The sequence below is a fragment of the Phacochoerus africanus genome, chromosome 5 (assembly GCF_016906955.1).
Source record: "Phacochoerus africanus isolate WHEZ1 chromosome 5, ROS_Pafr_v1, whole genome shotgun sequence".
Lineage (NCBI taxonomy): Eukaryota > Metazoa > Chordata > Mammalia > Artiodactyla > Suidae > Phacochoerus > Phacochoerus africanus.
Genome location: NC_062548.1, coordinates 122,404,294 through 122,427,223, shown reverse-complemented (window position 1 = coordinate 122,427,223; position 22,930 = coordinate 122,404,294). Strand labels below are relative to the sequence as shown.

The window sequence follows — 22,930 nt, the reverse complement described above, 5'->3', positions numbered from 1 at the left end:
GACATAGGGGAAAGCAAACTTACCACTGAGAAGCACAAGTCAGTTTTCAATGCTAACGAAAATTCAGAAGAATCTATTTCCTAATTTGCCTAGTTAGTAACTCCCCACTAATGCTTGGGAACTAGCTCTAACAACTCCAGACCTGAAAAGCCAACTTCAGATTTTTCTACATTTTTCAAAGTTTACTGTCATGTGATTTTATCAATATTTTTTTCAAAAGACTTACTAAATTTCTTACTCAATATAGATAATACAGTAAAATTAATCTATAAAAATGATAAAAAAATTTTCCTTTACTTCCAAGTATTGCCCTTAGATCATTTCCCATCCTACAGCTCCAATGACAGAAAATTTTCATTTTTACTTCACATATTCAACGTGGGAACTTCACAATTTTTATTTTTCTTGGGTTCTCAATACTAGCAATCTATTGATCTCAAATCAGGAAGCCATGGATGGTAGAAACGACGCACAGAAAGATCCTTAGATACTTTTTGAGATAATCTCAAAGCCCTGTGCTCCAACCTATATTGTAACATACACAAGCATATAACAATTGTGTTGACATAACCATTTGATGATTATTCAAAATGCACACTTGGCCAATTCCTAATGAGATTTTTAATATTCATCCAGGTCTCTCCTCTCTACCTTCTCTGACACTTCGAGGAGGCCAACTGAGGATGTTTGTTTGAAAAGAACAGACTGGTGTTGGAGTTCCTGTTGTGGCTCAGTGGTTAACGAATCCGACTAGGAACCATGAGGTTTCGGGTTCGATCCGACCCCTAGCCTGGGAACCTCCACATGCCGAGGGAGTGGCCTAAGAAATGGCAAAAAGGCAAAAAAAAAAAAAAAGAATAGACTGGTGTTCTAAAACATGCATTTGACTTTTTAAATAAGCATTTGTAAGACACCCACCCCCTTCAGCCCATCATTATGTGCTCATAATTAAACCTATATATACTTCTATATTATACTTATCACACTAAATCACCTGTGTTTGCCTCCTTAAAGGCATGGTGATTTTATCTTCAGGGAGCTCACAAATATAAACTAATCATGATAAAATGAGTTTAGTGAAACCTGAATTTGGTCTGAGAGATAAGACTGTGTTTTGAGTGTTTAAAGTGTGAATGAAAGGTGGGGAGGACACAGGAGATCATGAACAAAGGCACACACTGTGAGAAAACACATCGTTTGTAGAACAGGGTGGGACGTGGAGGAACAGATGTGGGAAGGTCATGCTGATGCTGTTAGAGTTGTCTAGGAAGACTATGAGGAACCTTAAAGACGTGTCAAAAACACAGTGTATTACAATGAAGCAAAAGGAATGAAGAGAGGATGGCAAGAGAGACACTATGTTTTGGAAAACAATTCAAGTTACAAGTTCCATGAACAATGAATTATTATTATAGACTAGAGGCAAGGAGATGGTTAAGGAGAATTACAAAAGGGCCAAGATGACAAGAACTAAAACAGGGTACTGGCAGAAAGAACTGAGAAAATAAAATGGATTTGAGAGACATTTAGGAGAGTTAATAGGATATGAATAAAAATAAGGGGAGGCTGATAAAAAGGATAAAACTTTAAAATTTGGGTAAGGAGGTAAATGAGAGTAATACCAAATGAAATTAAAAACAAACAAACAAAAAACCAGGAGAAGCAACTTTGAAGGGAGGGGAAAAATTCAATCTGGGCATATCCCTAATCTGTTGATCTTTTGCTAAAAACTTTTTTTTTTTTGCTTTTTAGGGCTGAACTGGTGTCATATGGAAGTTCCCAGGCTGAATCAGTGCTACAGCTGCCGGCCCACGCCACAAGCCACAGCAACGTGGGATCCAAGCAGTATCTGCGACCTACACCACAGCTAACAGCAATGCTGAATCCGCAATCCACTGAGTGAGGCCAGGGATCAAACCAGCAACCTCAGGATCTATTGGAACCGCTTCCGCTGTGCCATGAAGGGAACTCCCTAAACTAAAACTCTTAATTTTGTCTTTTGGCTATGGCTGTGGCATGCACAAGTTTCCAGGCCAGAGACTGAACCCGAGCCATAGCAGTGACAGTGACAGATCCTTAACCTGCTGCACATGAGGAACTCAAATTACTGTTAATTTTAAAGGAAATCAACTTGTTATTTTAAAAAAGAGAAGTATTTGGCATTCGTGTTGTGGATTAGCAGTAATGAACCCAACTAGTATCCATGAGGATGTGGGTTTGATCCCTGGCCTCGCTGCATCATCATGGATACTGGTCAGGTTCATTAACTGCTGAGCCACAATGGGAACTCCTTAAGTACAGACATTTTAAACAATAATCTGCTCTAACAAAGAAAGATCCTGATAAAAATACAACCTCTTTTGTTGCGAGTTTTAAAAAACTCACTATAGAAGTTTCATGTAAATAATCAAACAGAATGTAAAGCTGATAATACAACACTAAAATGTTGCACTTGATATATTTAAATAATTGAACATTTATTCACGGTAAAATCCAATTTAATCCTTTTGAAGTACCATATAAATAAGCCATTTCAGGCAAAACAAAATGATTCCTGAGATGATAATGCTTTTATCACATACTCCATAAAAGAAAAATGTTTTCATATTAAAATTAGGGTAGGAAATAAGGAATCAAAAACAAAGTTATAAGAGTTCCCATTGTGGCTCAGTGGTAACGAACCCAACTAGTATCCACGATGATGCAGGTTCAATCCCTGGCCTCGCTCAGTGGCTAAGGATCGAGCACTGCCGTGAGCTGTGGTGTAGGTTGCAGATGTGGCTTAGATCTGGTGTTGCTATGGCTGTGGCATAGGCCAGGAGCTACAGCTCTGATTCGACTCCTAGCCTGGGAACTTCCACATGCTGCAGGTATGGCCCTAAAAAGACAAGAAATAAAAAGACAAGAAAAAAATAAAGTTATAACAACTTAACAGAAGCATTTATTACAGACATGGAAGCGAAACAATTTAATCTGAGGTAGTAGAAATAACAGAATCTCAGAGAAGACTATTCCAATCTTTTGCGATAAGAACCATGCAGTGCTGTAGCAGTAATAGTAGTTCATAGATCACTGCTTTCAAATACAAACTGTAAACCTATGGGGAAAGTCTATGTCAAGCACTTAATGCAATGTGCCTATTTTCTGCCAAGCACTGTACCATGCTTCATTTTGCAAAGATTTATAAGTTATCACTGCAGGCAAACAATTTAGTAATTAATGAAATTAACTCTTCCTAACATAGGCCTTTAGCACAATCCCAGAAACGGTGATGACAGTTTAGACACTAATTTCAAATACTTTTAGAGAAACTAATAGCTTGTGACCAAGAATTTAGTTAAAATGGACTAAATACAGGGCAAGCTAATGATTCAGGATAGAATAGTTTAAAAAAAAGATTGGTACGCTGGTTGGAAGAACAACAAAAATAGTGTTTTGCCCCTGGAGACTCTTCCACTGTAACAGAAATAGGGGAGTATATTACAAAGAACAAGGGCCAAGAGATCTTGAAGATCTACAAAATACATTATCCGAGCCTTCGTATTAGTTCCCTAATTCACAAAAGCTCTAAACTAAGGTCAAGCAACTGAGCATTTCATATCAATCTACTCTTCTGTCCTTCCAAATCAGAAATGGAAATTCACCCCCTACTATCCACCATTAATTCTTCCAAGAAACATTTATGCCCTGCCCTTCTCACCTCCAAAGAAATCAGTCAACATCCTAATATACTGCCTCAAAAAAAATAACAAATTCCTGCTAGAATTCATACTATGAAGTGCACTTACACTTCAAATTTTTCTAATACAAACTTATGTAAAATCGCCATTCCAACCAAATTAATATAATCCTAAGAATTAAAAGAACCTGGAGTTCCTGTTGTCACTCAGCGGTAACGAAATCTGACTAATATCTATGAGGATGCAGGGTCAATCCCTGGCCTTGCTCAGTGGGTTAAAGATCTGGCATTGCTGTGAGCTGTGGTGTAGGCTGGCATCTACAGCTCTGATGTAACCCCTAGCCTGGGACCTTCCATGTGCCACAGGTGCAGCCCTAAAAAGAAAAAAGGAATTAAAAGGACTTGAAGGCTCTATGTCTACATTATATTGTTCATAGAACATTCAAACTGGGACATTAAAAATAAGCATAGATGCTAATAACTGTGTAGAAAAGAGAAACCACAGGGAAGTCCCTAGAACTCCAGAATGGTGCTTTTCCAGACTTTAATCTTTACTTTAATAAAAGACATATTTCTTAATTTTTTCAAACCATACTACTTCTCCAACTTTCCATTTCCAGCATCCTTTAATATCACCAGCAAGTATTATTACATGTCATAATTTCCAATGGTAAGCAGTACTATAAACAGTCAAGGCACTCAAGAGTTCAAACTTCTGTTCAAGTACTGTTACATGGTATTACGTCAGTTAGTTAACAGTTCTGACCCTCAGTTTCTTCTCTGTAAAACAGGATAATAATAAAGCTACTGTTAAAGAATTTCTATGAAGCTAGAATAAAATAACATAGACTGCTTCCAATAGCATCTAGCACATAGCAGACATAAATATTATGTGTCTTTACTATTGGAAGTATGAATCCTTTAATATTACAAAACATGAGTAACATGCTGGCCAGCACATTTAACTGGCTGATTATTTTAAAGGGCTATAATATCTTTCATTACAAAAATCTTGTCTATAGCTATTTGCCTTCTTTATTAGTCTGAGTATCCTAGGAGGACCATGAAACTGCACTACTTATAAAAAAAAGTTGCCTAATATAGTCACATTTGCATAAAGAAACAGAATTAGAGGTTTAAATAAAGTATCCAGGATTACATATAAGATTACACAGCTAGTAAATGGCAACATTAGGTGTTGAACCCATTACCTATTTAATTCTAAGACCATTACCTATTTAATTCTTTACACTACTACCACAGAAGATGGTCCTTTCCAATCACAGTTTAATTCATCAATATTTCTAAAAATATCCAGGTACTAGGCCACTGCTAGCTATAATGAATAAATAAAACAGTTTAAAGATGTCATCATGGCGTTCCCATAGTGGCGCAGCAGAGATGAATCCAATTAGGAACCATAACATTGCTGGTTCAATCCCAGGCCTCGTCACTGGGTTAAGCCGTGAGCTGCGTTGTAGGCTGCAGACACAGCTCCAATCTGGCATTGCTGTGGCTGTGGCATAGGCCGGCAGCTGTAGCTCCTATTAGACCCTTAGCCTGGGAACCTCCATATGCTGTGGGTGCAGCTCTGAAAAGACAGAAGACAAAAAAAATAAATACAGATGTCATCATGATATTCAGACCATATAATGTGGATATTCATTACAGTGGGTAAAGTTTAAGAAAAAATTGTTAAGACATGGATTTATAGACATGACTATGATCAACTATTTAAAACAGCTGGTTTCCATTTCAGTCATCCCTAATAGCTCAGATCAAATGTGTATTTGAAAGATATATGTGATTCATACAAAAAGACATTTTTACATCTTCAAAAAAGCCAGTCTTCCTCAAGGTCATTGCAGTGGATCTGAGAGGAAAGAGAGGTCTCTTTACTCTTCTATCTAGTATGTTTTTCACTTCACCATATTACCTGGGGTCTTAGTACATAAATTTTCTTTAATGTTTTCTTTAAATGTTACTGTGTCGGAAAAGAAAGGAGGAAACTTTATCATACTAAGCTAGAAAATATTCTCCCCAAACACATTAACTCGGTGATTTAAAATTAAAATCTGGGTTCCCTAAAAAATTTCAAGCAGGAGCCTCTTTATCCTTACTTTAAAGTGTATATGGTGAGTTCTCATTGTGGCTCAGCAGAAACAAATTCAACTATCATCCATGAGGACGCAGGTTCAATCCCCAGCCTTGCTTAGCTGGTTAAGGATCTGGCGTTGCCATAAGCTGTGGTGTAGGCCAGCAGCTACAGCTCCGGTTCAACCCCTAGCCTAAGAACCTCCACATGCCCTGGGTGTGGCCCTAAAAAGACAAAAAAAAAAAAAAAAGTGTATATATACACTCATATACACACAAAGTTCCTGTCTAATTTTCATATAGATAAATAGGTATGTGTCTCTGTAGCATAGTTTTAAAACACCATACTAACGAAGTTGAGTTCAACCTCCTATTAATTAGCTCTGCTCTTTTGAAGCCATACAATATAATGCAAATGATAGGCCTTTTGACAAAAATGTGGTATGGAAAAAATTGGAACGGATGAGTTTATGAATGGATGAATATAAATCTGTTCCTATTTTGGATCAACAACTAGAAAAAAACTGCCCTTCTGATGATGGGTCAGTAAAAGCTATTATGAACTACAACACTCAGTACACTTGAAAATAACACTATATGTAATGCAGTGCTTTGTACATTACAGATCTACAACTTATGACATAATAAGTAAAGGTTATTTTTAAAGAAAAAAATCTAGATAGGGCAATATATTAGAAAAGGATGTAACATTAAAAAAACAAACAAGCAACTTTAGAAAACTCAAGAGCCAGAAATTCAAGGCCGCTTTTAATTTATTAAAATGAATGAATTCTGGGATAAAACAAAAAACCTCACCTGTCAGGAAAGGAGGAGAAGACTGGTGAGAGAGAGATAGGCAAAGAAGGAAATCCCAGAAGGTTCCCTGCTGCCTGTGAGATGAGGAAAGATAGAAAGGCTTGTGGGAGAGAGAACCCAGAGACAGAAATCTGAGTAGGTTCTTAGCTCTCTCTTAGAGGTAACAGAATTAGTTGGTAAACTGTTAAGAAAAAAACTTAATTAGTGAATAACAGCTTATTTAAAAATACATTTCTACTAGATGGAGGTCACAGAGGCACTGATCTGGTATCTGCCGAAAATGCAGGCAGCCTCACCCTAGCTAGTTTCACTCTGCATATCTGACATCTCCATTAAGAAAAGCTTAGATTTAAGCTTAGATCATTTAACATACTATTCAACCCAGCCTCTTCTCCAAAAACCTCAAATACCCTGCCCTCCACCCCCACATAACTAAACTGTCTCAACTACTGTTTCCGATCATGACATTTTTTAAAAATGCAAAAAAATGTTTTTGGGTTTATCAAATACTACTTAGAAAGGGAGGGGAAAAAAGCCAATGTAAATATATACACAATGTAGATATGGGTCGTCTACATAGTGTTGGGAGTCTAAATAAAGGTAAGGGTGTGACTTTCTTGGTCTTAACAAAAATCAAGTTCTGGTTTGCCAATAAAATAGGCTGAAACACTATTCAAACCTGCTTGTAAGATATGTCACTCTGCTTTCTAAAGATCAAAGAAAACAAGTAACAGGGAAAAAAAGAAAACCCTTTTTACCTGCTTCTTTTTATTCACCCATAGTGTAAATAACGGCTCTGTAGCCACTGAAATCTGCAAAGTTGTTTTGTTGTTGGTTTTGAACTAAAAAAGTATCCCTTCTTTCAAATTTTCTTAGGGCCCAGAGTTTTACTTTAAGCACTGGACTAAGAAGTTTACTTTGGCAATACTTATGCTTAAGCACCTTAACTCACCCTTAAATCAGTCCTCTGAAAATGACAAACTCTTTGGAAAACGCTGTTCTGAAGAAGGGGAGGGTTAGCTAGCTGCAGGGTGCCCTCTTGTGGCCCAGAGGAGTGACTGGACTCTTTTTCTGCATCTGAAGAGCACAGCATTGGATGGAGTGAGTCTCAAGAAGGTCTACCAAAGTAAAATAATCTCCAGGAGCAAGCAGTTAATCACACATCTTAGGTCTATATATTCATGGTTATTTTCTATTATCAAAGTCCACACTATGTTAATACTACAAAACATGACAAAATAAAAATGTGACAAGGGTTTTCATAATCAATTAAAATTTTCTAAATACTCATTAGGTATATGGAAAACTATTTTTGATGCCTTAAATTATGTAATGGTGAGGTTAAATGGGATGCCCCGATGAAAATCATAGATAAAGAGGACTGATAAAATCCATTCAAAAATTTAGAGTGCCCACTGTGTGTTAGCCATTCAAAGCTAACAGTCTATAGAGGAGACTAATATAAAACAAACCGTAATCAGTAACATAATAAAGTATGTATAAAGATCCATGAGAAGTCAGATGAGGAAGTAATTAATTCTACTGCAGACAGCAATGGGACAATAGATAAAGAGTCTTTTTCAGTAGAGTCCTGCAGAGGATTAGGAGTTTATTAAGCACACAATAAACAAGGAGAAATTTTTGGAAGAGAAAATAGCGAACTATTTAGTATGGCTAAAGCAAACACAGCTTACACATATAAAACAACAGGACAAAGATCAAGGAAGGCTCTTTTCTAATCTAAGTAATTATGGTCCATTACCAAAATATAAGACATTACCTAACCAAGTTGATCAAATCAACCAGACAAAAACAATCTCACTCAAAATTACTGCTAAAAGTTTTTTTTTTAATAAAGCTGAAAATCCCACAACTAAAGATTTTAAAAGCCCATATCATTTGGAAGGTATAACCACTATTTTCAAGATTTATGGTTTAAAAAAAAAAGTCTTAATGGCTCAAAGTGGGGTACACATTCTTAGTATTGATAAATATTTACCTCTCCCATTCCCCGAGATTCTAATGCAAGAGCTTGAAAATCATGATTCATTTCATCCACAGATCAAACCTGTTAACAAAAAGAAAAATTAGAAAAATTAGAATAGAACTGCATCAATTTTTTTATATTTTATTGCTTTACTGATATTACAGCATGAGCCGAAATGGGCAAGAATCTATTTCCCTATAAAAACAGGTTTTCTCAATTAGAATACAGGCTAGCATTCTGCACAAAAGTGTGTCGGAAAACCTGGGGTCAAGGGTTCTTGGATTATTGTGTGGTAAAAGAAACCCCTACCAGTTTTCTGAGCAAAAGAATAGATGGAAAGTAAAGAACAGCAGAAGTGAGCTCAAGTACTAAAATAGAGTTATCTTTAAAGAGGAAAAAAAATGCTGTAGTTCCTACTACAAAATTATTTTGCATTACTTCTTTCAGTTAAGATTTTTCAAAATTTCTCAGAAATTCATTATCTGTAGATCTTATCTCAATGATTAAAAGAATACTTAAGGGAGTTCCCGTCGTGGCGCAGTGGTTAATGAATCCGACTAGGAACCATGAGGTTGCGGGTTCGGTCCCTGCCCTTGCCCAGTGGGTTAACGATCCGGCGTTGCCGTGAGCTGTGGTGTAGGTTGCAGACGCGGCTCGGATCCCGCGTTGCTGTGGTTCTGGCGTAGGCCGGCGGCTACAGCTCCGATTCGACCCCTAGCCTGGGAACCTCCATATGCCGCAGAAGCGGCCCAAAGAAATAGCAAAAAGACAAAAACAAACAAATAAATAAATAAATGTTAAAAAAAAAAAAAAAGAATACTTAAGTAGTGAACCAGTTCTACCTCAAAGCAACACGTTAATTAATCAGCTGTGAGAGGAATTACAATATTCAGAGGTTTCCTTAGGAATAATTCTTTTCCCTACAAAAATAAAACAGCACAGTATTGGCACAAAAACAAACACATAGATCAATGTAACAGAAGAGAGAATCCGGAAATAAACCCATACACTTATGCTCAATTAATTTGTAACAAATGAAGCCAATACAATATACAATGGAAAGGAAGGAGTCTTTTCAACAAGTGGTGCTGGGAAAACTGGACAGCTACAGGTACAACAATGAGATTAGAGAATATTACCCCACACCATATACAAAAGTAAACTCAAAATGGATTAAAGACCTAAATGTAAGACATAAAACCATAAAACTCCTAGAAGGGAACATAGACAGAACACTCTGACATAAACTAGGATCTGTCTCCTAAAACAAAATACAAGCCAAAATAAACAAATGGGACCTAATGAAACTTGAAAGCTTTTGCAAAGCAAAAGAAACCACGGACAAAATAAAAAAGACAGAATGGGAGAAGATATCTACAAATGATGTAACTGACAAGGAATGAATATCCAAAATATTTAAACAGCTCATACAAATCAATAAACTCCTGCTCCAAAAAAAAAACAAAACAAAAAACAAACAACAAAAAACTGGGAAGACTTGGAGTTCCCGTTATGGCTCAGTGGAAATGAATGTGAATAGCATCCATGAGGACGAAGATTTGATCCCTGGTCTTGCTCAGTGGATTAAGGCTCTGGCATTGCTGTGGCTGTGGTGAAGGCCAGCAGCCACAGCTCTGATTTGACCCCTAGCCTGGGACCTTCCATATGCCACAGGTGCAGCCTTAAAAAGACAAGAAACAAACAAACAAAATGGGCAGAAGACCTGAATAGACAATTTCCCAAAGACATAACATATGGCTAACAATCACATGAAAAGATGCTAAACATCACTAATTATTAGGAAAATGCAAATCAAAACAAGATATCACCTCCCAACTATCAGAATGGCTATCAAAAGGTCTACAAATAAATGTTGGAAAAGATGTGGAAAAATGGAACCCTTGTACAATGTTGGTGGGAACTGCAATTTGGTATAGTCACTATGGAAGCAGTATAGATGTTCCTCAGAACACTAAAAAGAGACAACTTCTATATGATCCAGCAATTCCACTCCTGAGTATCTAACTGGAAAAAAGGAAAACACTAATTCAAAAAGAAACATGCATCTCAATGTTCATAAAAACACCATTTATAATAACCAAGATATGGAAGCAACTTAAATGCCCATTAACAGATTAATAGATATAAAGATGTTGTATATACATACACTGCAGTATTATTCAGCCATAAAAAGAATGAAATTCTGTTACCTGCCACAACATGGATGGACCTAGAGAATATTATGCTAGTGAAATATACAAACTACTGTGTATTAATTTTGTATCCTGCGACTGTGCCAAATTCATTGACGAGCTCTAACAGTTTTCTGGTAGCATCTTTAGGATTTTCTAGATATAGCGACAGGTCATCTGCAAACAGTGGTAGTTTTACTTCTTCCTTTCAAATTTGGATTCCTTTTCTTTTTCTCCTCTGTTTTGCTGTGGCTAGGACTTCCAAAACTGTGTTGAATAGTCGTGGCAGGAACAGACATCCTTGTCTTGTTCCTGATCTCAGTGGGAATTCTTTCAGCTTTTCACCACTGAGAATGATGTTAGCTCTGGGTTTGTCATATATAGACTTTATTATGTTGAGGAGGGTTCCCTCTAAGCCCACTTTCTGAAGGGTTTTTTTTTTTTTATCAGAAATGGGTGTTGGATTTTGCCAAAGGCTTTTTCTGCATCTATTGAGAGGATCACATGGTTTTTATTCTTCAGTTTGTTATGTGGTATTATCACCCTGACTGATTTACGGATACTGAAGAATCCTTGCATACATGGGATAAATGTTTGATAGAATTCGCCTGTGAAGTCATCTGGTCCTGGACTTTTGTTTGCTAGAAGTTTTTTAATCACAGTTTCAACTTCAGTACTGGTGATTGGTCCATTCATCTTTTCTATCTTGTCTTGGTTTAGTCTTTGAATATTGTACTTTTCTAAGAATTTGTCCATTTCTTCTAGACTGTCTGTTTTATTGGCATATAGCTGCATGCAGTAGTCTCTTATGGTCCTTTGTATTTCTGTGATGTCCATTGTAACTTCTCCCTTTTCATTTCTAATTTTATTGAGTCCTCTCTTTTCTTGATAAGTCTGGCTAAGGATTTATCAATTTTGTTGATCTTTCCAAAGAACCAGCTTTTAGTTTCACTGATCTTTTCTATGGTTTTCTTCATTTCTATTTCATTTATTTCTACTCTGATCTTTATGATTTCTTTCCTTCTGCTAACTTTAGGTCTTGTCCGTTCTTCTTCCTCTAGCTGCTTCAGATGTAAAGTTAGTTTATTTGAGCTTTTTCTTGTTTCCTGAGGTAGGCTTGTATTGCTATAAAATTCCCTCTTAGGAGTTCCCATCGTGGTGCAGGGGTTAAAAAATCTGACTAGGAACCATGAGGTTGCAGGTTCGGTCCCTGCCCTTGCTCAGTGGATTAAGGATCTGGCGTTGCCATGAGCTGTGGTGTAGGTTGCAGATGCAGTTCGGATCCAGTGTTGCTGTGGCTCTGGCGTAGGCCGGTGGCTACAGCTCCAATTTGACCCCTAGCCTGGGAACCTCCATATGCTGCGGGAGCGGCCCTAGAAAAGGCAAAATGACAAAAAAAAAGAAAAAGAAAAAGGAAAGAAAGAAAGAAAGAAAGAAAGAAAGAAAGAAAGAAAGAAAGAAAGAAAGAAAGAAAGAAAGAAAGAAAAAATAATAAAATAAAATTCCCTCTTAGAATCGCTTTTGCTGCATCCCATAGGTTTTAGAGTGTCATATCTTTGTTGACATTTGCTTCTAGGTATTTTTTAATTTCCTCTTTAATTTCTTCAGTGACCCACTGGTTGTTTAGTAGCATGTTGTTTAGTCTCCATGAGTTTGTGTTTTTTTGCAGTTTTCTTCTTGTGGTTGATTTCCAGTCGTATAGCGCTGTAGTCAGAAAAGATGCATGATATGACTTCAATTTTCTTCAAGTTACTGAATCTTGATTTGTGGCCCAGAATGTGATCAATCCTAGAGAATGTTCTGTGTGCACTTGAGAAGAATGTGTGTTCTCCTTTTGGATGAAATGTCCTATAAATATCTATTAGATCCATCTGGTCTAATGCTTCATTTAGAGTCTGTGTTTCCTGGTTGATTTTCTATCTGGAGGCTCCGTCCACTGCTGTAAGTGGGGTATTAGAGTCCCCTGTCATTACTGTGTTATTGTCAATTTCTCCTTTTAAGGCTGTTAGCAGTTGCCTTATATATTGAGGTGATGTTATGTTGGGTGCATATATATTTACAATTGCTGTATCTTCTTGGATTGATCCTTTCTTTGATCATTTATGTAATGTCCTTTGTCTTTTATAACATTCTTTATTTTAAGGTCTATTTTGTCTGATATGAGTATTGCTACTTCAGCTTTCTTTTGATTCCCATTTTTATGGAATATTTTCTTCAATCCTCTCACTTTCAGTTTGGAAGACAACATATATATGGATCTTGTTTTTGTATCCATTCATCCAGTCTATGTCTTTTGGTTGGGACATTTAGTCCATCTATATGTAAGGTAATTATTGATATGTATGTTCTTATTGCCATTTTATTTAGCCAAGACATGGAAACAACCTAAATGTCTATCAACAGAGGAGTGGAGAAGAAGATGTGGTACGTACATAATGGAATACTACTCAGCCATACAAAAGAACAACATAATTCCATTTGCAGCAACATGGATAGAACTAGAGACTCTCATACTAAGTGAAGTAAGTTAGAAAGAGAAAGACAAATGCCATATATCACTTATATCTGGAATCTAATATACGACACAAATGAACCTTTCCACTGAAAAGAAAATCATACACTTGGAGCACAGACTTGTGGTTGTCGAGGAGGAGGGCAAGGAAGTGAGATGGACTGGGAACTTGGGGTTAATAGATGCAAACTACTGCCTTTGGAATGGATAAGCAATGAGATCCTGCTGTATAGCACTGGGAACTATATCTAGTCACTTATGATGGAGCATGATAATGTGAGAAAAAAGAATGTATATATGTATGTGTGACTGGGTCACCTTGCTGTACAGTAGAAAACTGACAGAACACTGTAAACAAGCTATAATGGAAAAAAATAAAAATAATTAAAATTGAAAAAAAATTATCATGCTAAGTGAAATCAGTCAGACAGTTAGATATAAACATCAACTGCTATCATTTACATGTGGAATCAAAAAGAGGATACAGTGAACTTCTTTGCAGAACAGATAATGACTCACAGACTTTGAAAAACTTGTGGTTTCCAAATAAGACAGGTTGAGGGGGCAGGGGATGTGCTGGGGGTTTGGGATAAAAATGCTATAAAATTTGGTTGTGATGATCACTGTACAACTATAAATGTAGTAAAATTCATTGAGTAATTTAAAAAAAGAAATACAAACTACCATGTATAAAATAGGTAAGCAACAAGGATACACTGTACATATAACACAGAGAATTATAGCCATTATTTTGTAATAACTTTCAATGGAGTTAAATCTGTAAAAATAATGAATCACTATGCTGTACACCTGAAATTAATACTGCAAATCAATCATATTTCAATTAAAAAGAAGAATAATCCTTTTCCCTTCTCAAACTAAAGCAGATTTTTCTAAGCATTTCTAACAGTTTAAATTGCTTTTTACCTTTCATATGACAATTAATACCTTCTTGAGTCAGAGGCTCTTTGCCTCCTAGTGTTAAGTACTGCTGGAGAAAACCATTCAAAACTGAAGCCACTAGGAGTTCCCGTCATGGCGCAGTGGTTAATGAATCTGACTAGGAACCAGGAGGTTGTGGGTTCGATCCCTGGCCTTGCTCAGTGGGTTAAGGATCCGGTGTTGCTGTGCACTGCGGTGAAGGTTGCAGATGCAACTTGGATCCCACGTTGCTGTGGCTCTGGAGTAGGCCGATAGCTACAGCTCGGATTAGACCCCTAGCCTGGGAACCTCCATATGCCGCGGAAGGGGCTCAAGAAAAGGCAAAAAGACAAAACAAAACAAAAAAAATGAAGCCACTAAATTCACTGCCTTCAAATTCGGGGCCCTTACCATATAATCCCATTTATTCTCTTCCCCAGTCAGTTCTCTATCCTTCCCCCTCTCTCTCCTTCTCTCTCCAGTTGCATAATACTTGACACTACAAAGCACTCCTCCCTTCCTGTAATACTGCTCAGTTACCTAGGCTTTCTCTTACAATTCTTTTTACTCTCCTATGTGTCTAGTTGCTTCTTCACTTACTCCTATCTTCCACTCAAATCTTAAATGCTAGTGTTTCTTAGAATACCATCATTTATCCTAAGAAATCTCATTCATTCCCCAGTGCTTTGAGGACTGCATAATGCTTAGGACCTCATGCCCACATTTGTATTTATAAACCAAATCTCTCTCCTCTTCAAATTTCTGATTATCACCTTCCTCACATTCCCTGAAGATACCACAGGAAATTTCAACCTTACTCTTTTTTATTGTCCACTTATAACTTAATTCTTCCCTTTCTTATGTCAACCTCCTACCTCTCAAATCTATCCATTTTCCACTTGTTTGGTTGATCAGACCACCATCATCTCTAACCTAAAATACTGCAATCCTCTATCTCCCCATCCTACAATCTAATTTCCAAAATGTAACACATCTCTTTCCTAAACTGTACTCTGGTCATATGATTCCTGTATTTTAATCCTTGACTCAAAGTTCAAACTCCTTAATGTGGCTTCAGGAGGACAGAATTGTATTCAAATTATAATTCTGGTAGCTAGTAGTTCTATAACTCTGGACAACTAACCTACATTATTTTTCCTCTATTTCCTCATGGGAAGATAGCAGTAGCAACTTCCACATGATATGCCATGAAAACTGAATTATATAACATAAAACACTTAAACAGTGCTGGGTACATAAACATTAAAAAAATAGCTATTAGAAAAAGCTCTTGGAACAGTTTGGAGATACCTTAGAAATCTATACATAGAACTTCCATATGACCCCGCAATCCCACTCTTGGGCATCTATCCGGACAAAACTCTACTTAAAAGAGACACATGCACCCGCATGTTCATTGCAGCACTATTCACAATAGCCAGGACATGGAAACAACCCAAATGTCCATCGACAGATGATTGGATTCGGAAGAGGTGGTATATATACACAATGGAATACTACTCAGCCATAAAAAAGAATGACATAATGCCATTTGCAGCAACATGGATGGAGCTAGAGAATCTCATGCTGAGTGAAATGAGCCAGAAAGACAAAGACAAATACCATATGATATCACTCATAACTGGAATCTAATATCCAGCACAAATGAACATCTCCTCAAAAAGAAAATCATGGACTTGGAGAAGAGACTTGTGGCTGCCTGATGGGAGGGGTAGGGGGAGGGAGTGGGAGGGATCGGGAGCTTGGGCTTATCAGACACAACTTAGAATAGATTGACAAGGAGATCCTGCTGAATAGCATTGAGAACTTTGTCTAGATACTCATGTTGCAACAGAAGAAAGGCTGGGGGAAAAATGTAATTGTAATGTATACATGTAAGGATAACCTGACCCCCTTGCTGTACAGTGGGAAAATAAAAAAATAAATAATAAATAAATAAAAAAAAAAAAGAAAAGAAAAAGCTCTTGGGAGTTCCCTGGTGGCTCATCAGGTTAAAGACACAATGTTGTCACTGCTTCTGTTATGGTTTAATCTCTGGCCTGGGAACTTCCACATGCCACAGGTACAGCCAAAAAAGGGGGGAGGGGAGGAAAGGAAAAGAAAGGAAAGAACTCTTCAATTGTTTCATCAAATGGTACCTGAACAATTAGATGTCCACATGCAAAAAAAGAACCTCAATACACACCTTGATATAAAAATTAACTCAAATTCATCATACAGATAAATGTACTCAACATTATCAACCTAAAAAAACAGAAAAGTTTTGTGTGACTTTGTGTTTAGTAATGAGGGTCTTTTTTTTTTGGCCATGCCCTTAGCATGTAAAAGTTCTCAAGTCATGGCAGCGACAAAGCCGAATCCTTACTGCTAGGCTACCAGGGAACTAATTTGGTAATGAGTTTATTTTTTTATTTTTATTTTTTGCCTTTTTTTAGGGTGGCACAGAGGCATATGGAGGTTCCTGGGCTAGGGGTTCTAATCAGAGCTACAACTGCTGGCCTACACCACAGCCACAGCAACGTCAGATCCGAGCCACATCTACAACCTACACCACAGCTCATGGCAACACCAGATCCTTAACCCACGGAGTGAGGCCAGGGATCAAACCCGCAACCTCATGGTTCCTAGTCGGATTCGTTTCCACTGAGCCACGATGGGAACTCCAGTAATGAGTTTCTTAATCAACATCAAAAGCAGAGTCCATAAAGAAAAACTGAAGTCTAAAAATTTGACTTTAATAACAAAAACAAGCTCTACAAAAGATACTGATAAGAGAAAGGAAAGGCAAACCACAGGAGAAAAGTATTTGTAAATCACATCAGATACAGGATTTGTACCTAGAATATATCAAAAGCTCTTAAAAACAATAAGAGAATAATCAACCCACTTTAAAAATGGGCCAAAGGTCTAAACAAATACTACATCAAAAAAGATACACAGGAGAACCCATGGGTTCAATCCCCTGCCCAGCACAGTGGGTTAGTAAGTATCCAGCATTGCTGCAACTGCAGCTTAGGTGGCTGGCCACTACAGCTCAGATCTGATCCCTGGGAAGTCCATATGTAGCAGGGTGGCCAAAAAACACCCCCCCCAAGATATATGGAAGATATATGGATAGTAAATAAGCTATTCTTTTCTCTTAACTTGCTAGAAAAGCTGGATTCATTAACAATTCTCACAAAGTGAGGGAACATTCATCTTTCCATTAATTCGGTAAGCTTTTACTAAGCAACTTCAATGTGAAAGATTTTGTAGAGAAAAAAATGAATTAAAGTATAGTTACTGTTCTAGTCAATCTCATACATTTCCTTGTAATTGGAGAAGTAGTTCCTATCAGACCAAACCCTCCTGCAGGTAACCATAAACTTGGGACAAAATATAAAATGAAGGCAATGGAAAACGAACTGTACATAAATTCTATACTAAATTCTGCTCAGATTTTTAAACAATCTATGAACTGTATACATGTGGGGTTGACTCCAAGCAGCCCAATTATGGCTAAAAGGACTAAGTAGAAATGTCTGCAGCTGACCTCCACAAAAGTTACAGGAATTTGGAGTTTGAGTTCCATGAGAACAAAAAACAAACAAAAGAAATAATATTCCCCATAGGAACATAAACAGAATCTAGAGTATTTTCAATGTATTAATAATAAATACTGGAACACAATTGAAATTACCAGACATGTAGAAACAGGAAAGTCTGACCTAGATTAAAGGGGAAAAAAAAAAATCAATGAATAAAAGACCAATCCCAAGATGACCCAGGTTAGAAGTAGCAAAGATCTTCAAGCAGCTATTATAACTGTGCTCAAAGATGAAAGGAAAAACTTGCTAAAAAGTGAAAAAAATAAAAATTTCAGCAAGGAAAAAAAGCAAAACTATAAATAACAGAGTTCTAAAACTGAAAAATATCTTTAAAAATTCCCACCGGATGCATTTAACAGTAAGTTGGCGGTAAAACAAATCTGAACACAGACCAATACTGATTTCCAATCTGATCTGATCCCTGGGAAGTCCGTATGTCACAGGGTGGCCAACCCTCCCCCCGCCCAAGATATATGGATAGCAAATAAGCTATTCTTTTCTCTTAACTTGCTAGAAAAGTTAGTGGAGGGAAGGAAAGAGAAAGAATGAGGTAGAAAAATTATCTGAAGAAACAATGGCCAGAAATTCCCCTTTTCTCTTAACTTGCTAGAATAGTTAGGGGGAGGGAAGTAAAGAGAAAGAATGAGGTAGAAAAATTATCTGAAGAAACAATGGCCAGAAATTCCCCTAACTTGATGAAAGCAAAATTTACAGGTTCAAGATGCTCAGTGAACCCCAGGCAAGATAAAAAAAGGAAAAACAAAACCAAAACCCCACACATCATAATGAAAGAGCTGAAAACCAAAGAGAAAATCCTGAAAACAGCTCAAGGAAAAACATTACAAAAAGGGGAAGTTCCCGTTGTGGCGCAGTGGTTAAAGAATCCGACTAGGAATCATGGGGTTGCAGGTTCAATCCCTGGCCTTGCTCAGTGGGTTAAGGATCCGGCATTGCCGTGAGCTATGGTGTGGGTCGAAGACTCAGCTCGGATCCCACATTGCTGTGGCTCTGGCGTAGGTTGGCAGCTGCAGCTCCAATTCAACCCCCAGCCTAGGAACTTACATATGCTATGCATATGGCCCTAAAAAGACCAAAAAAAAAAAAAAAAAGATGCAGCAACATGGATGCAAACTAGAGATTCTCATACTAAGTGAAGTCAGGAAGAGACAAATACCATATGAGACCACTTATCTGTGGAATCTAAAATATGGTAGGGGGTTCCCGTTGTGGCTCAGTGGTTAATGAATCCCAACTAAGAACCGTGAGGTTGTGGAATCGAATCCCGGCCTTGCTCAGTGGCTTAAGGATCCGCACTGCCGTGAGCTGTGGTGTAGGTCGCTGATGTGGCTCAGATCCCGAGTTGCTGTGGCTCTGGCGTAGGCTGGTGGCTATAGCTCCGATTGGACCCCTAGCCTGGGAACCTCCATATGCCGCAGGAAATGCCCTAGAAAAGGCAAAAAAATAAAAAAATAAATAAAATAATAAAATAAAATATGGTACAAGTAAATCTATTTACAAAACAGAAATAGACTCACAGAGAACAGAGAGGTGGAGGGAGGGAGTGGGATGGACGCCTCCAGTCTGTTGGGATAGACCACCATGGAAGATGATACAAGAAAGGGAATGTATATACATGAATGACTGGGCCACTTTGCTATATAGCAGAAATTGGCACAACATTGTAAAGTAAATATACTTTAATAAAAAAATTAAAAATTAAAGAAAAAATTCTTAGGCTAAAGAGAAATGATACCAGACAGAAGCTCAGATCAGAAAGCACCAGAAGTACAAAGGACTACTTTTCCCCATTAATTTCTTCAAACTACATATGGCTATTTAAAGCAATAATTTCATTGTGGGTTTAATAACATATAAACCAATTTACATGCATATCCAATACCTACTAGAGTAAATATCCTTAGCCATACCATTACAGATTTAAAGCAAAACCTAGTTTGAGATCAAAATATTCCTCTATCACACAGGATACTCAAGTCAGCCATCTATATTCATGGATTCCACACACGTGCAGGTTTCACCAACCAGAAATCAAAAATATTAAAAAAAAAAAGATCCAAAAAGAAAAATTAAATTCCCTGAGGGCCGGCAACCATTTACATAGCATTTACATTGTATTAAGTATTATAAGTAATCTAGAGGTGATTTAGTTATACCCTAGTACACAGAGATTATATGCAAATACTGTATCATTTCATACAAGGGATTTGAACACCCTCAGATTTTGGTACTGGACTGAGGAGGCATCTGGAACCGATGCTCTGCAGATACTGAGGGACGACTGTTACACCCATAAATACATATAAATGTCATATAGATAGATATATTGGAGGAACCCTTGATTATCTGAAAAGGAATCTTGGTCTAAATGTGTCCTACACTTCTCAGTTACACCAAGTTCTACATCTTAATATGACAATTCATTCTAATGTCTGGTAGAGTCTGCTCAAACGATCTTTAATTTCTATTATTTCCTTAAAATCTCCTAAATTTCATTTTTCTATAAGTACTTCATAGAATCTCTCAAATTGTCCTAGACCCTATGTCCTTTATATTCTTTTCCTTAGATGATTTACATTTATGATTTCACTGTTTCTTAAATCTTATATTTTATAGACCTTGTATTTTCCAGATCCCACATCCCATTACAGCCCCAACTTCTTCCAAGCATCAACTGTTTCACAAACCTAATAGTCAATCATCTGAAAGCTTCAGGTTACTGCTAACATGTTATTAGGAATCATGTATTTTCAATCACTTAAAGAGGTGATCTAATTTCTTAAAAATTCTTCAAATTTAAATGCCACCAACTTGACAATGCAGCCATATAATTCTGACTTCATAATTCAATTTATAAACATACATTAAATGATATTAAGCCCTGAAATTTTGTGGCTGAACATACAAAGATCATACCAATTACAGTTATTTAAGGAAAAAAAAAACTCTATGTGACATCTTATTTATCTCTATCCTCTGCCAACAGACTATCCTTTTTATCACAATTATTCTACGAGCGCCAAACACATAAGATTTTTATTATTTAGGATGGAAATAGCTCTAAAATGGATTCATTATTCTTCTGAAGAAAGCACAGTGGACAAATTTTGTATGTAAGATGTGGTAGGGTACCAATAGTATGTGATTTAGATTCAGAATATAAAAGCTGAAGTTTTAATTTCTGCCAGTTGTCTAACCTCTAAATTTTATCTGTTGTCAACACCAAATGAGAAAATGTATCCAAAAGTGTTTTGCGCCCTATTAATAAAAAGTGCTCAACAAATACTAGTTATTATTAAGAGCATCCTTACATACTACTCTAGAGAGAACTGGTACTTTTTGAGACATCCTTACACAGGACTCTAGAGAGAACCGATACCTTCTGTATGTGTCTCTTGCATGCTTCTGTTAGTATTTCAGTCTCCAGTCTTGCTGTCAGGTTAAGTATTACTTGACCTGAACATTAACAGCACCATTTCTGACCTTCCTAATTGGCTGCTTTAATTTGCAGTAATCTGTAGCCTCAGATATCCAAGTAGATTTCTAAGAGTAAAAAGGCTGTATGTAAGAAGAAACTACCTCTAACGAAAACACATTCTAAAATCATAATCTTTTCTTAGGAAAGTAATTTAGCATCATATATATAGGTTCATATCTCTTGAACCAGACTCCTCAATTTTGAAAATCAATCGTAAGAATAAAAACCTAAGCATAGGAGTTCCCGTCATGGCGCAGTGGTTAAAGAATCCAACTAGGAACCATGAGGTTGCGGGTTCGGTCCCTGCCCTTGCTCAGTGGGTTAACGATCCGGCATTGCCGTGAGCTGTGGTGTAGGTTGCAGACGCGGCTCGGATCCCGCGTTGCTGTGGCTCTGGCATAGGCTGGTGGCTACAGCTCCGATTCAACCCCTAGCCTGGGAACCTCCATATGCCGCGGGAGTGGCCCAAGAAATAGCAACAACAACAACAACAACAACAAAAGACAAAAAAAAAAAAAACCTAAGCATAAAAAAGCTTTATGTACAAAGATGTTTGTAGTAGTAGTACTGCTTGCAGATCTTGAAATTGTACACTGTGTAACAATGTCACAATAGTTAAGTGATATAACACATCTATAAAATGAAGTATTATATGTAGCTATTACAAATATTTGAGTTTATAAGAAAATGCTTATAACAGCATGTTAAAAGCAAATGGAAATAAACCATTATCTATACAGTCCTTAACTGATTAAGGCACATCAATTTTTCCCATCTATTTTTATTTTATTATCTTTCTAGGATAAATCTGTATAATCAATGAATGAGGGTTCATTGCCGTTGTGACTCAGCGGTAACAAACCCTACTAGTATCCATGAGGACGCAGGTTTGATCCCTAGCCTTGCTCAGTGGGTTAAGGATCCTATGTTGCCCCAAGCTGCAACACAGGTTGCAGATGCAGCTATTTGGCATTGCTGTGGCCGTGGCCAGCAGCTCTTCTAATCAGACCTAAGCTTGGGAACTTCCATATGCAGTGGGTGCAGCCCTAAAAAGACCAAAAAAAAAAAAAAAAAGCCATATATGGCCCCTCAACTTCTCAACTATGCATCTGGAGCACAAGCAACCACAGACACTATGAAAATAAATAAGCAAGGTAAAACTACTATGGAAAACAGTAAGGAGGTACCTCAGAAAACAAAATATAAAACTATCACATGACCCAGCAACCCCACTCTTGAGCATATATCTGGACAAAACGTTCCTTGAAAAAGACACATACACATGTATGTTCACTGCAGCGCTATTCACAATAGCCAAGACATGGAAACAACCCAGATGTCCACTGACAGATGAATGGATTAAGATGTGGTATTAAAAAAAAAAAAAAAAAAAAAAGGACCTCCCCTCGTGCTCAGTGGTTAACGAATCCGACTAGGAACCACGAGGTTGCGGGTTTGATCCCTGGCCTTGCTCAGTGGGTTAAGGACCTGGCGTTGCCATGAGCTGTGGTGTAGGCCAGCAGCTACAGCTCTGATTAGACCCTTAGCCTGGGAAGCTCCATATGCTGTGGGTGCGGCCCTAGAAAAAGACAAAAAGACAAAAAAAAAAGATGTGGTATATATAC

At 37.3% G+C, this 22,930-nt stretch overlaps 1 protein-coding gene across 7 annotated transcripts in view; it reads right to left on the bottom strand.

Moving 5' to 3' along the window:
* Window positions 1–22,930, bottom strand: part of PUM2 (pumilio RNA binding family member 2) — a 108,337-nt gene that overhangs the window by 71,165 nt on the left and 14,242 nt on the right. For 6 of the 7 annotated variants that reach the window (XM_047782571.1, XM_047782574.1, XM_047782577.1 and 3 more), the window contains exon 2: window positions 8,589–8,657. In XM_047782571.1, coding sequence (XP_047638527.1) covers window positions 8,589–8,639 — 51 coding nt within the window. In that variant the 5' untranslated portion in view covers window positions 8,640–8,657. Of the gene's footprint in view, window positions 1–8,588; window positions 8,658–9,418; window positions 9,438–22,930 lie in introns of those variants that run through there. The other variant, XM_047782573.1, reaches the window with a different exon arrangement.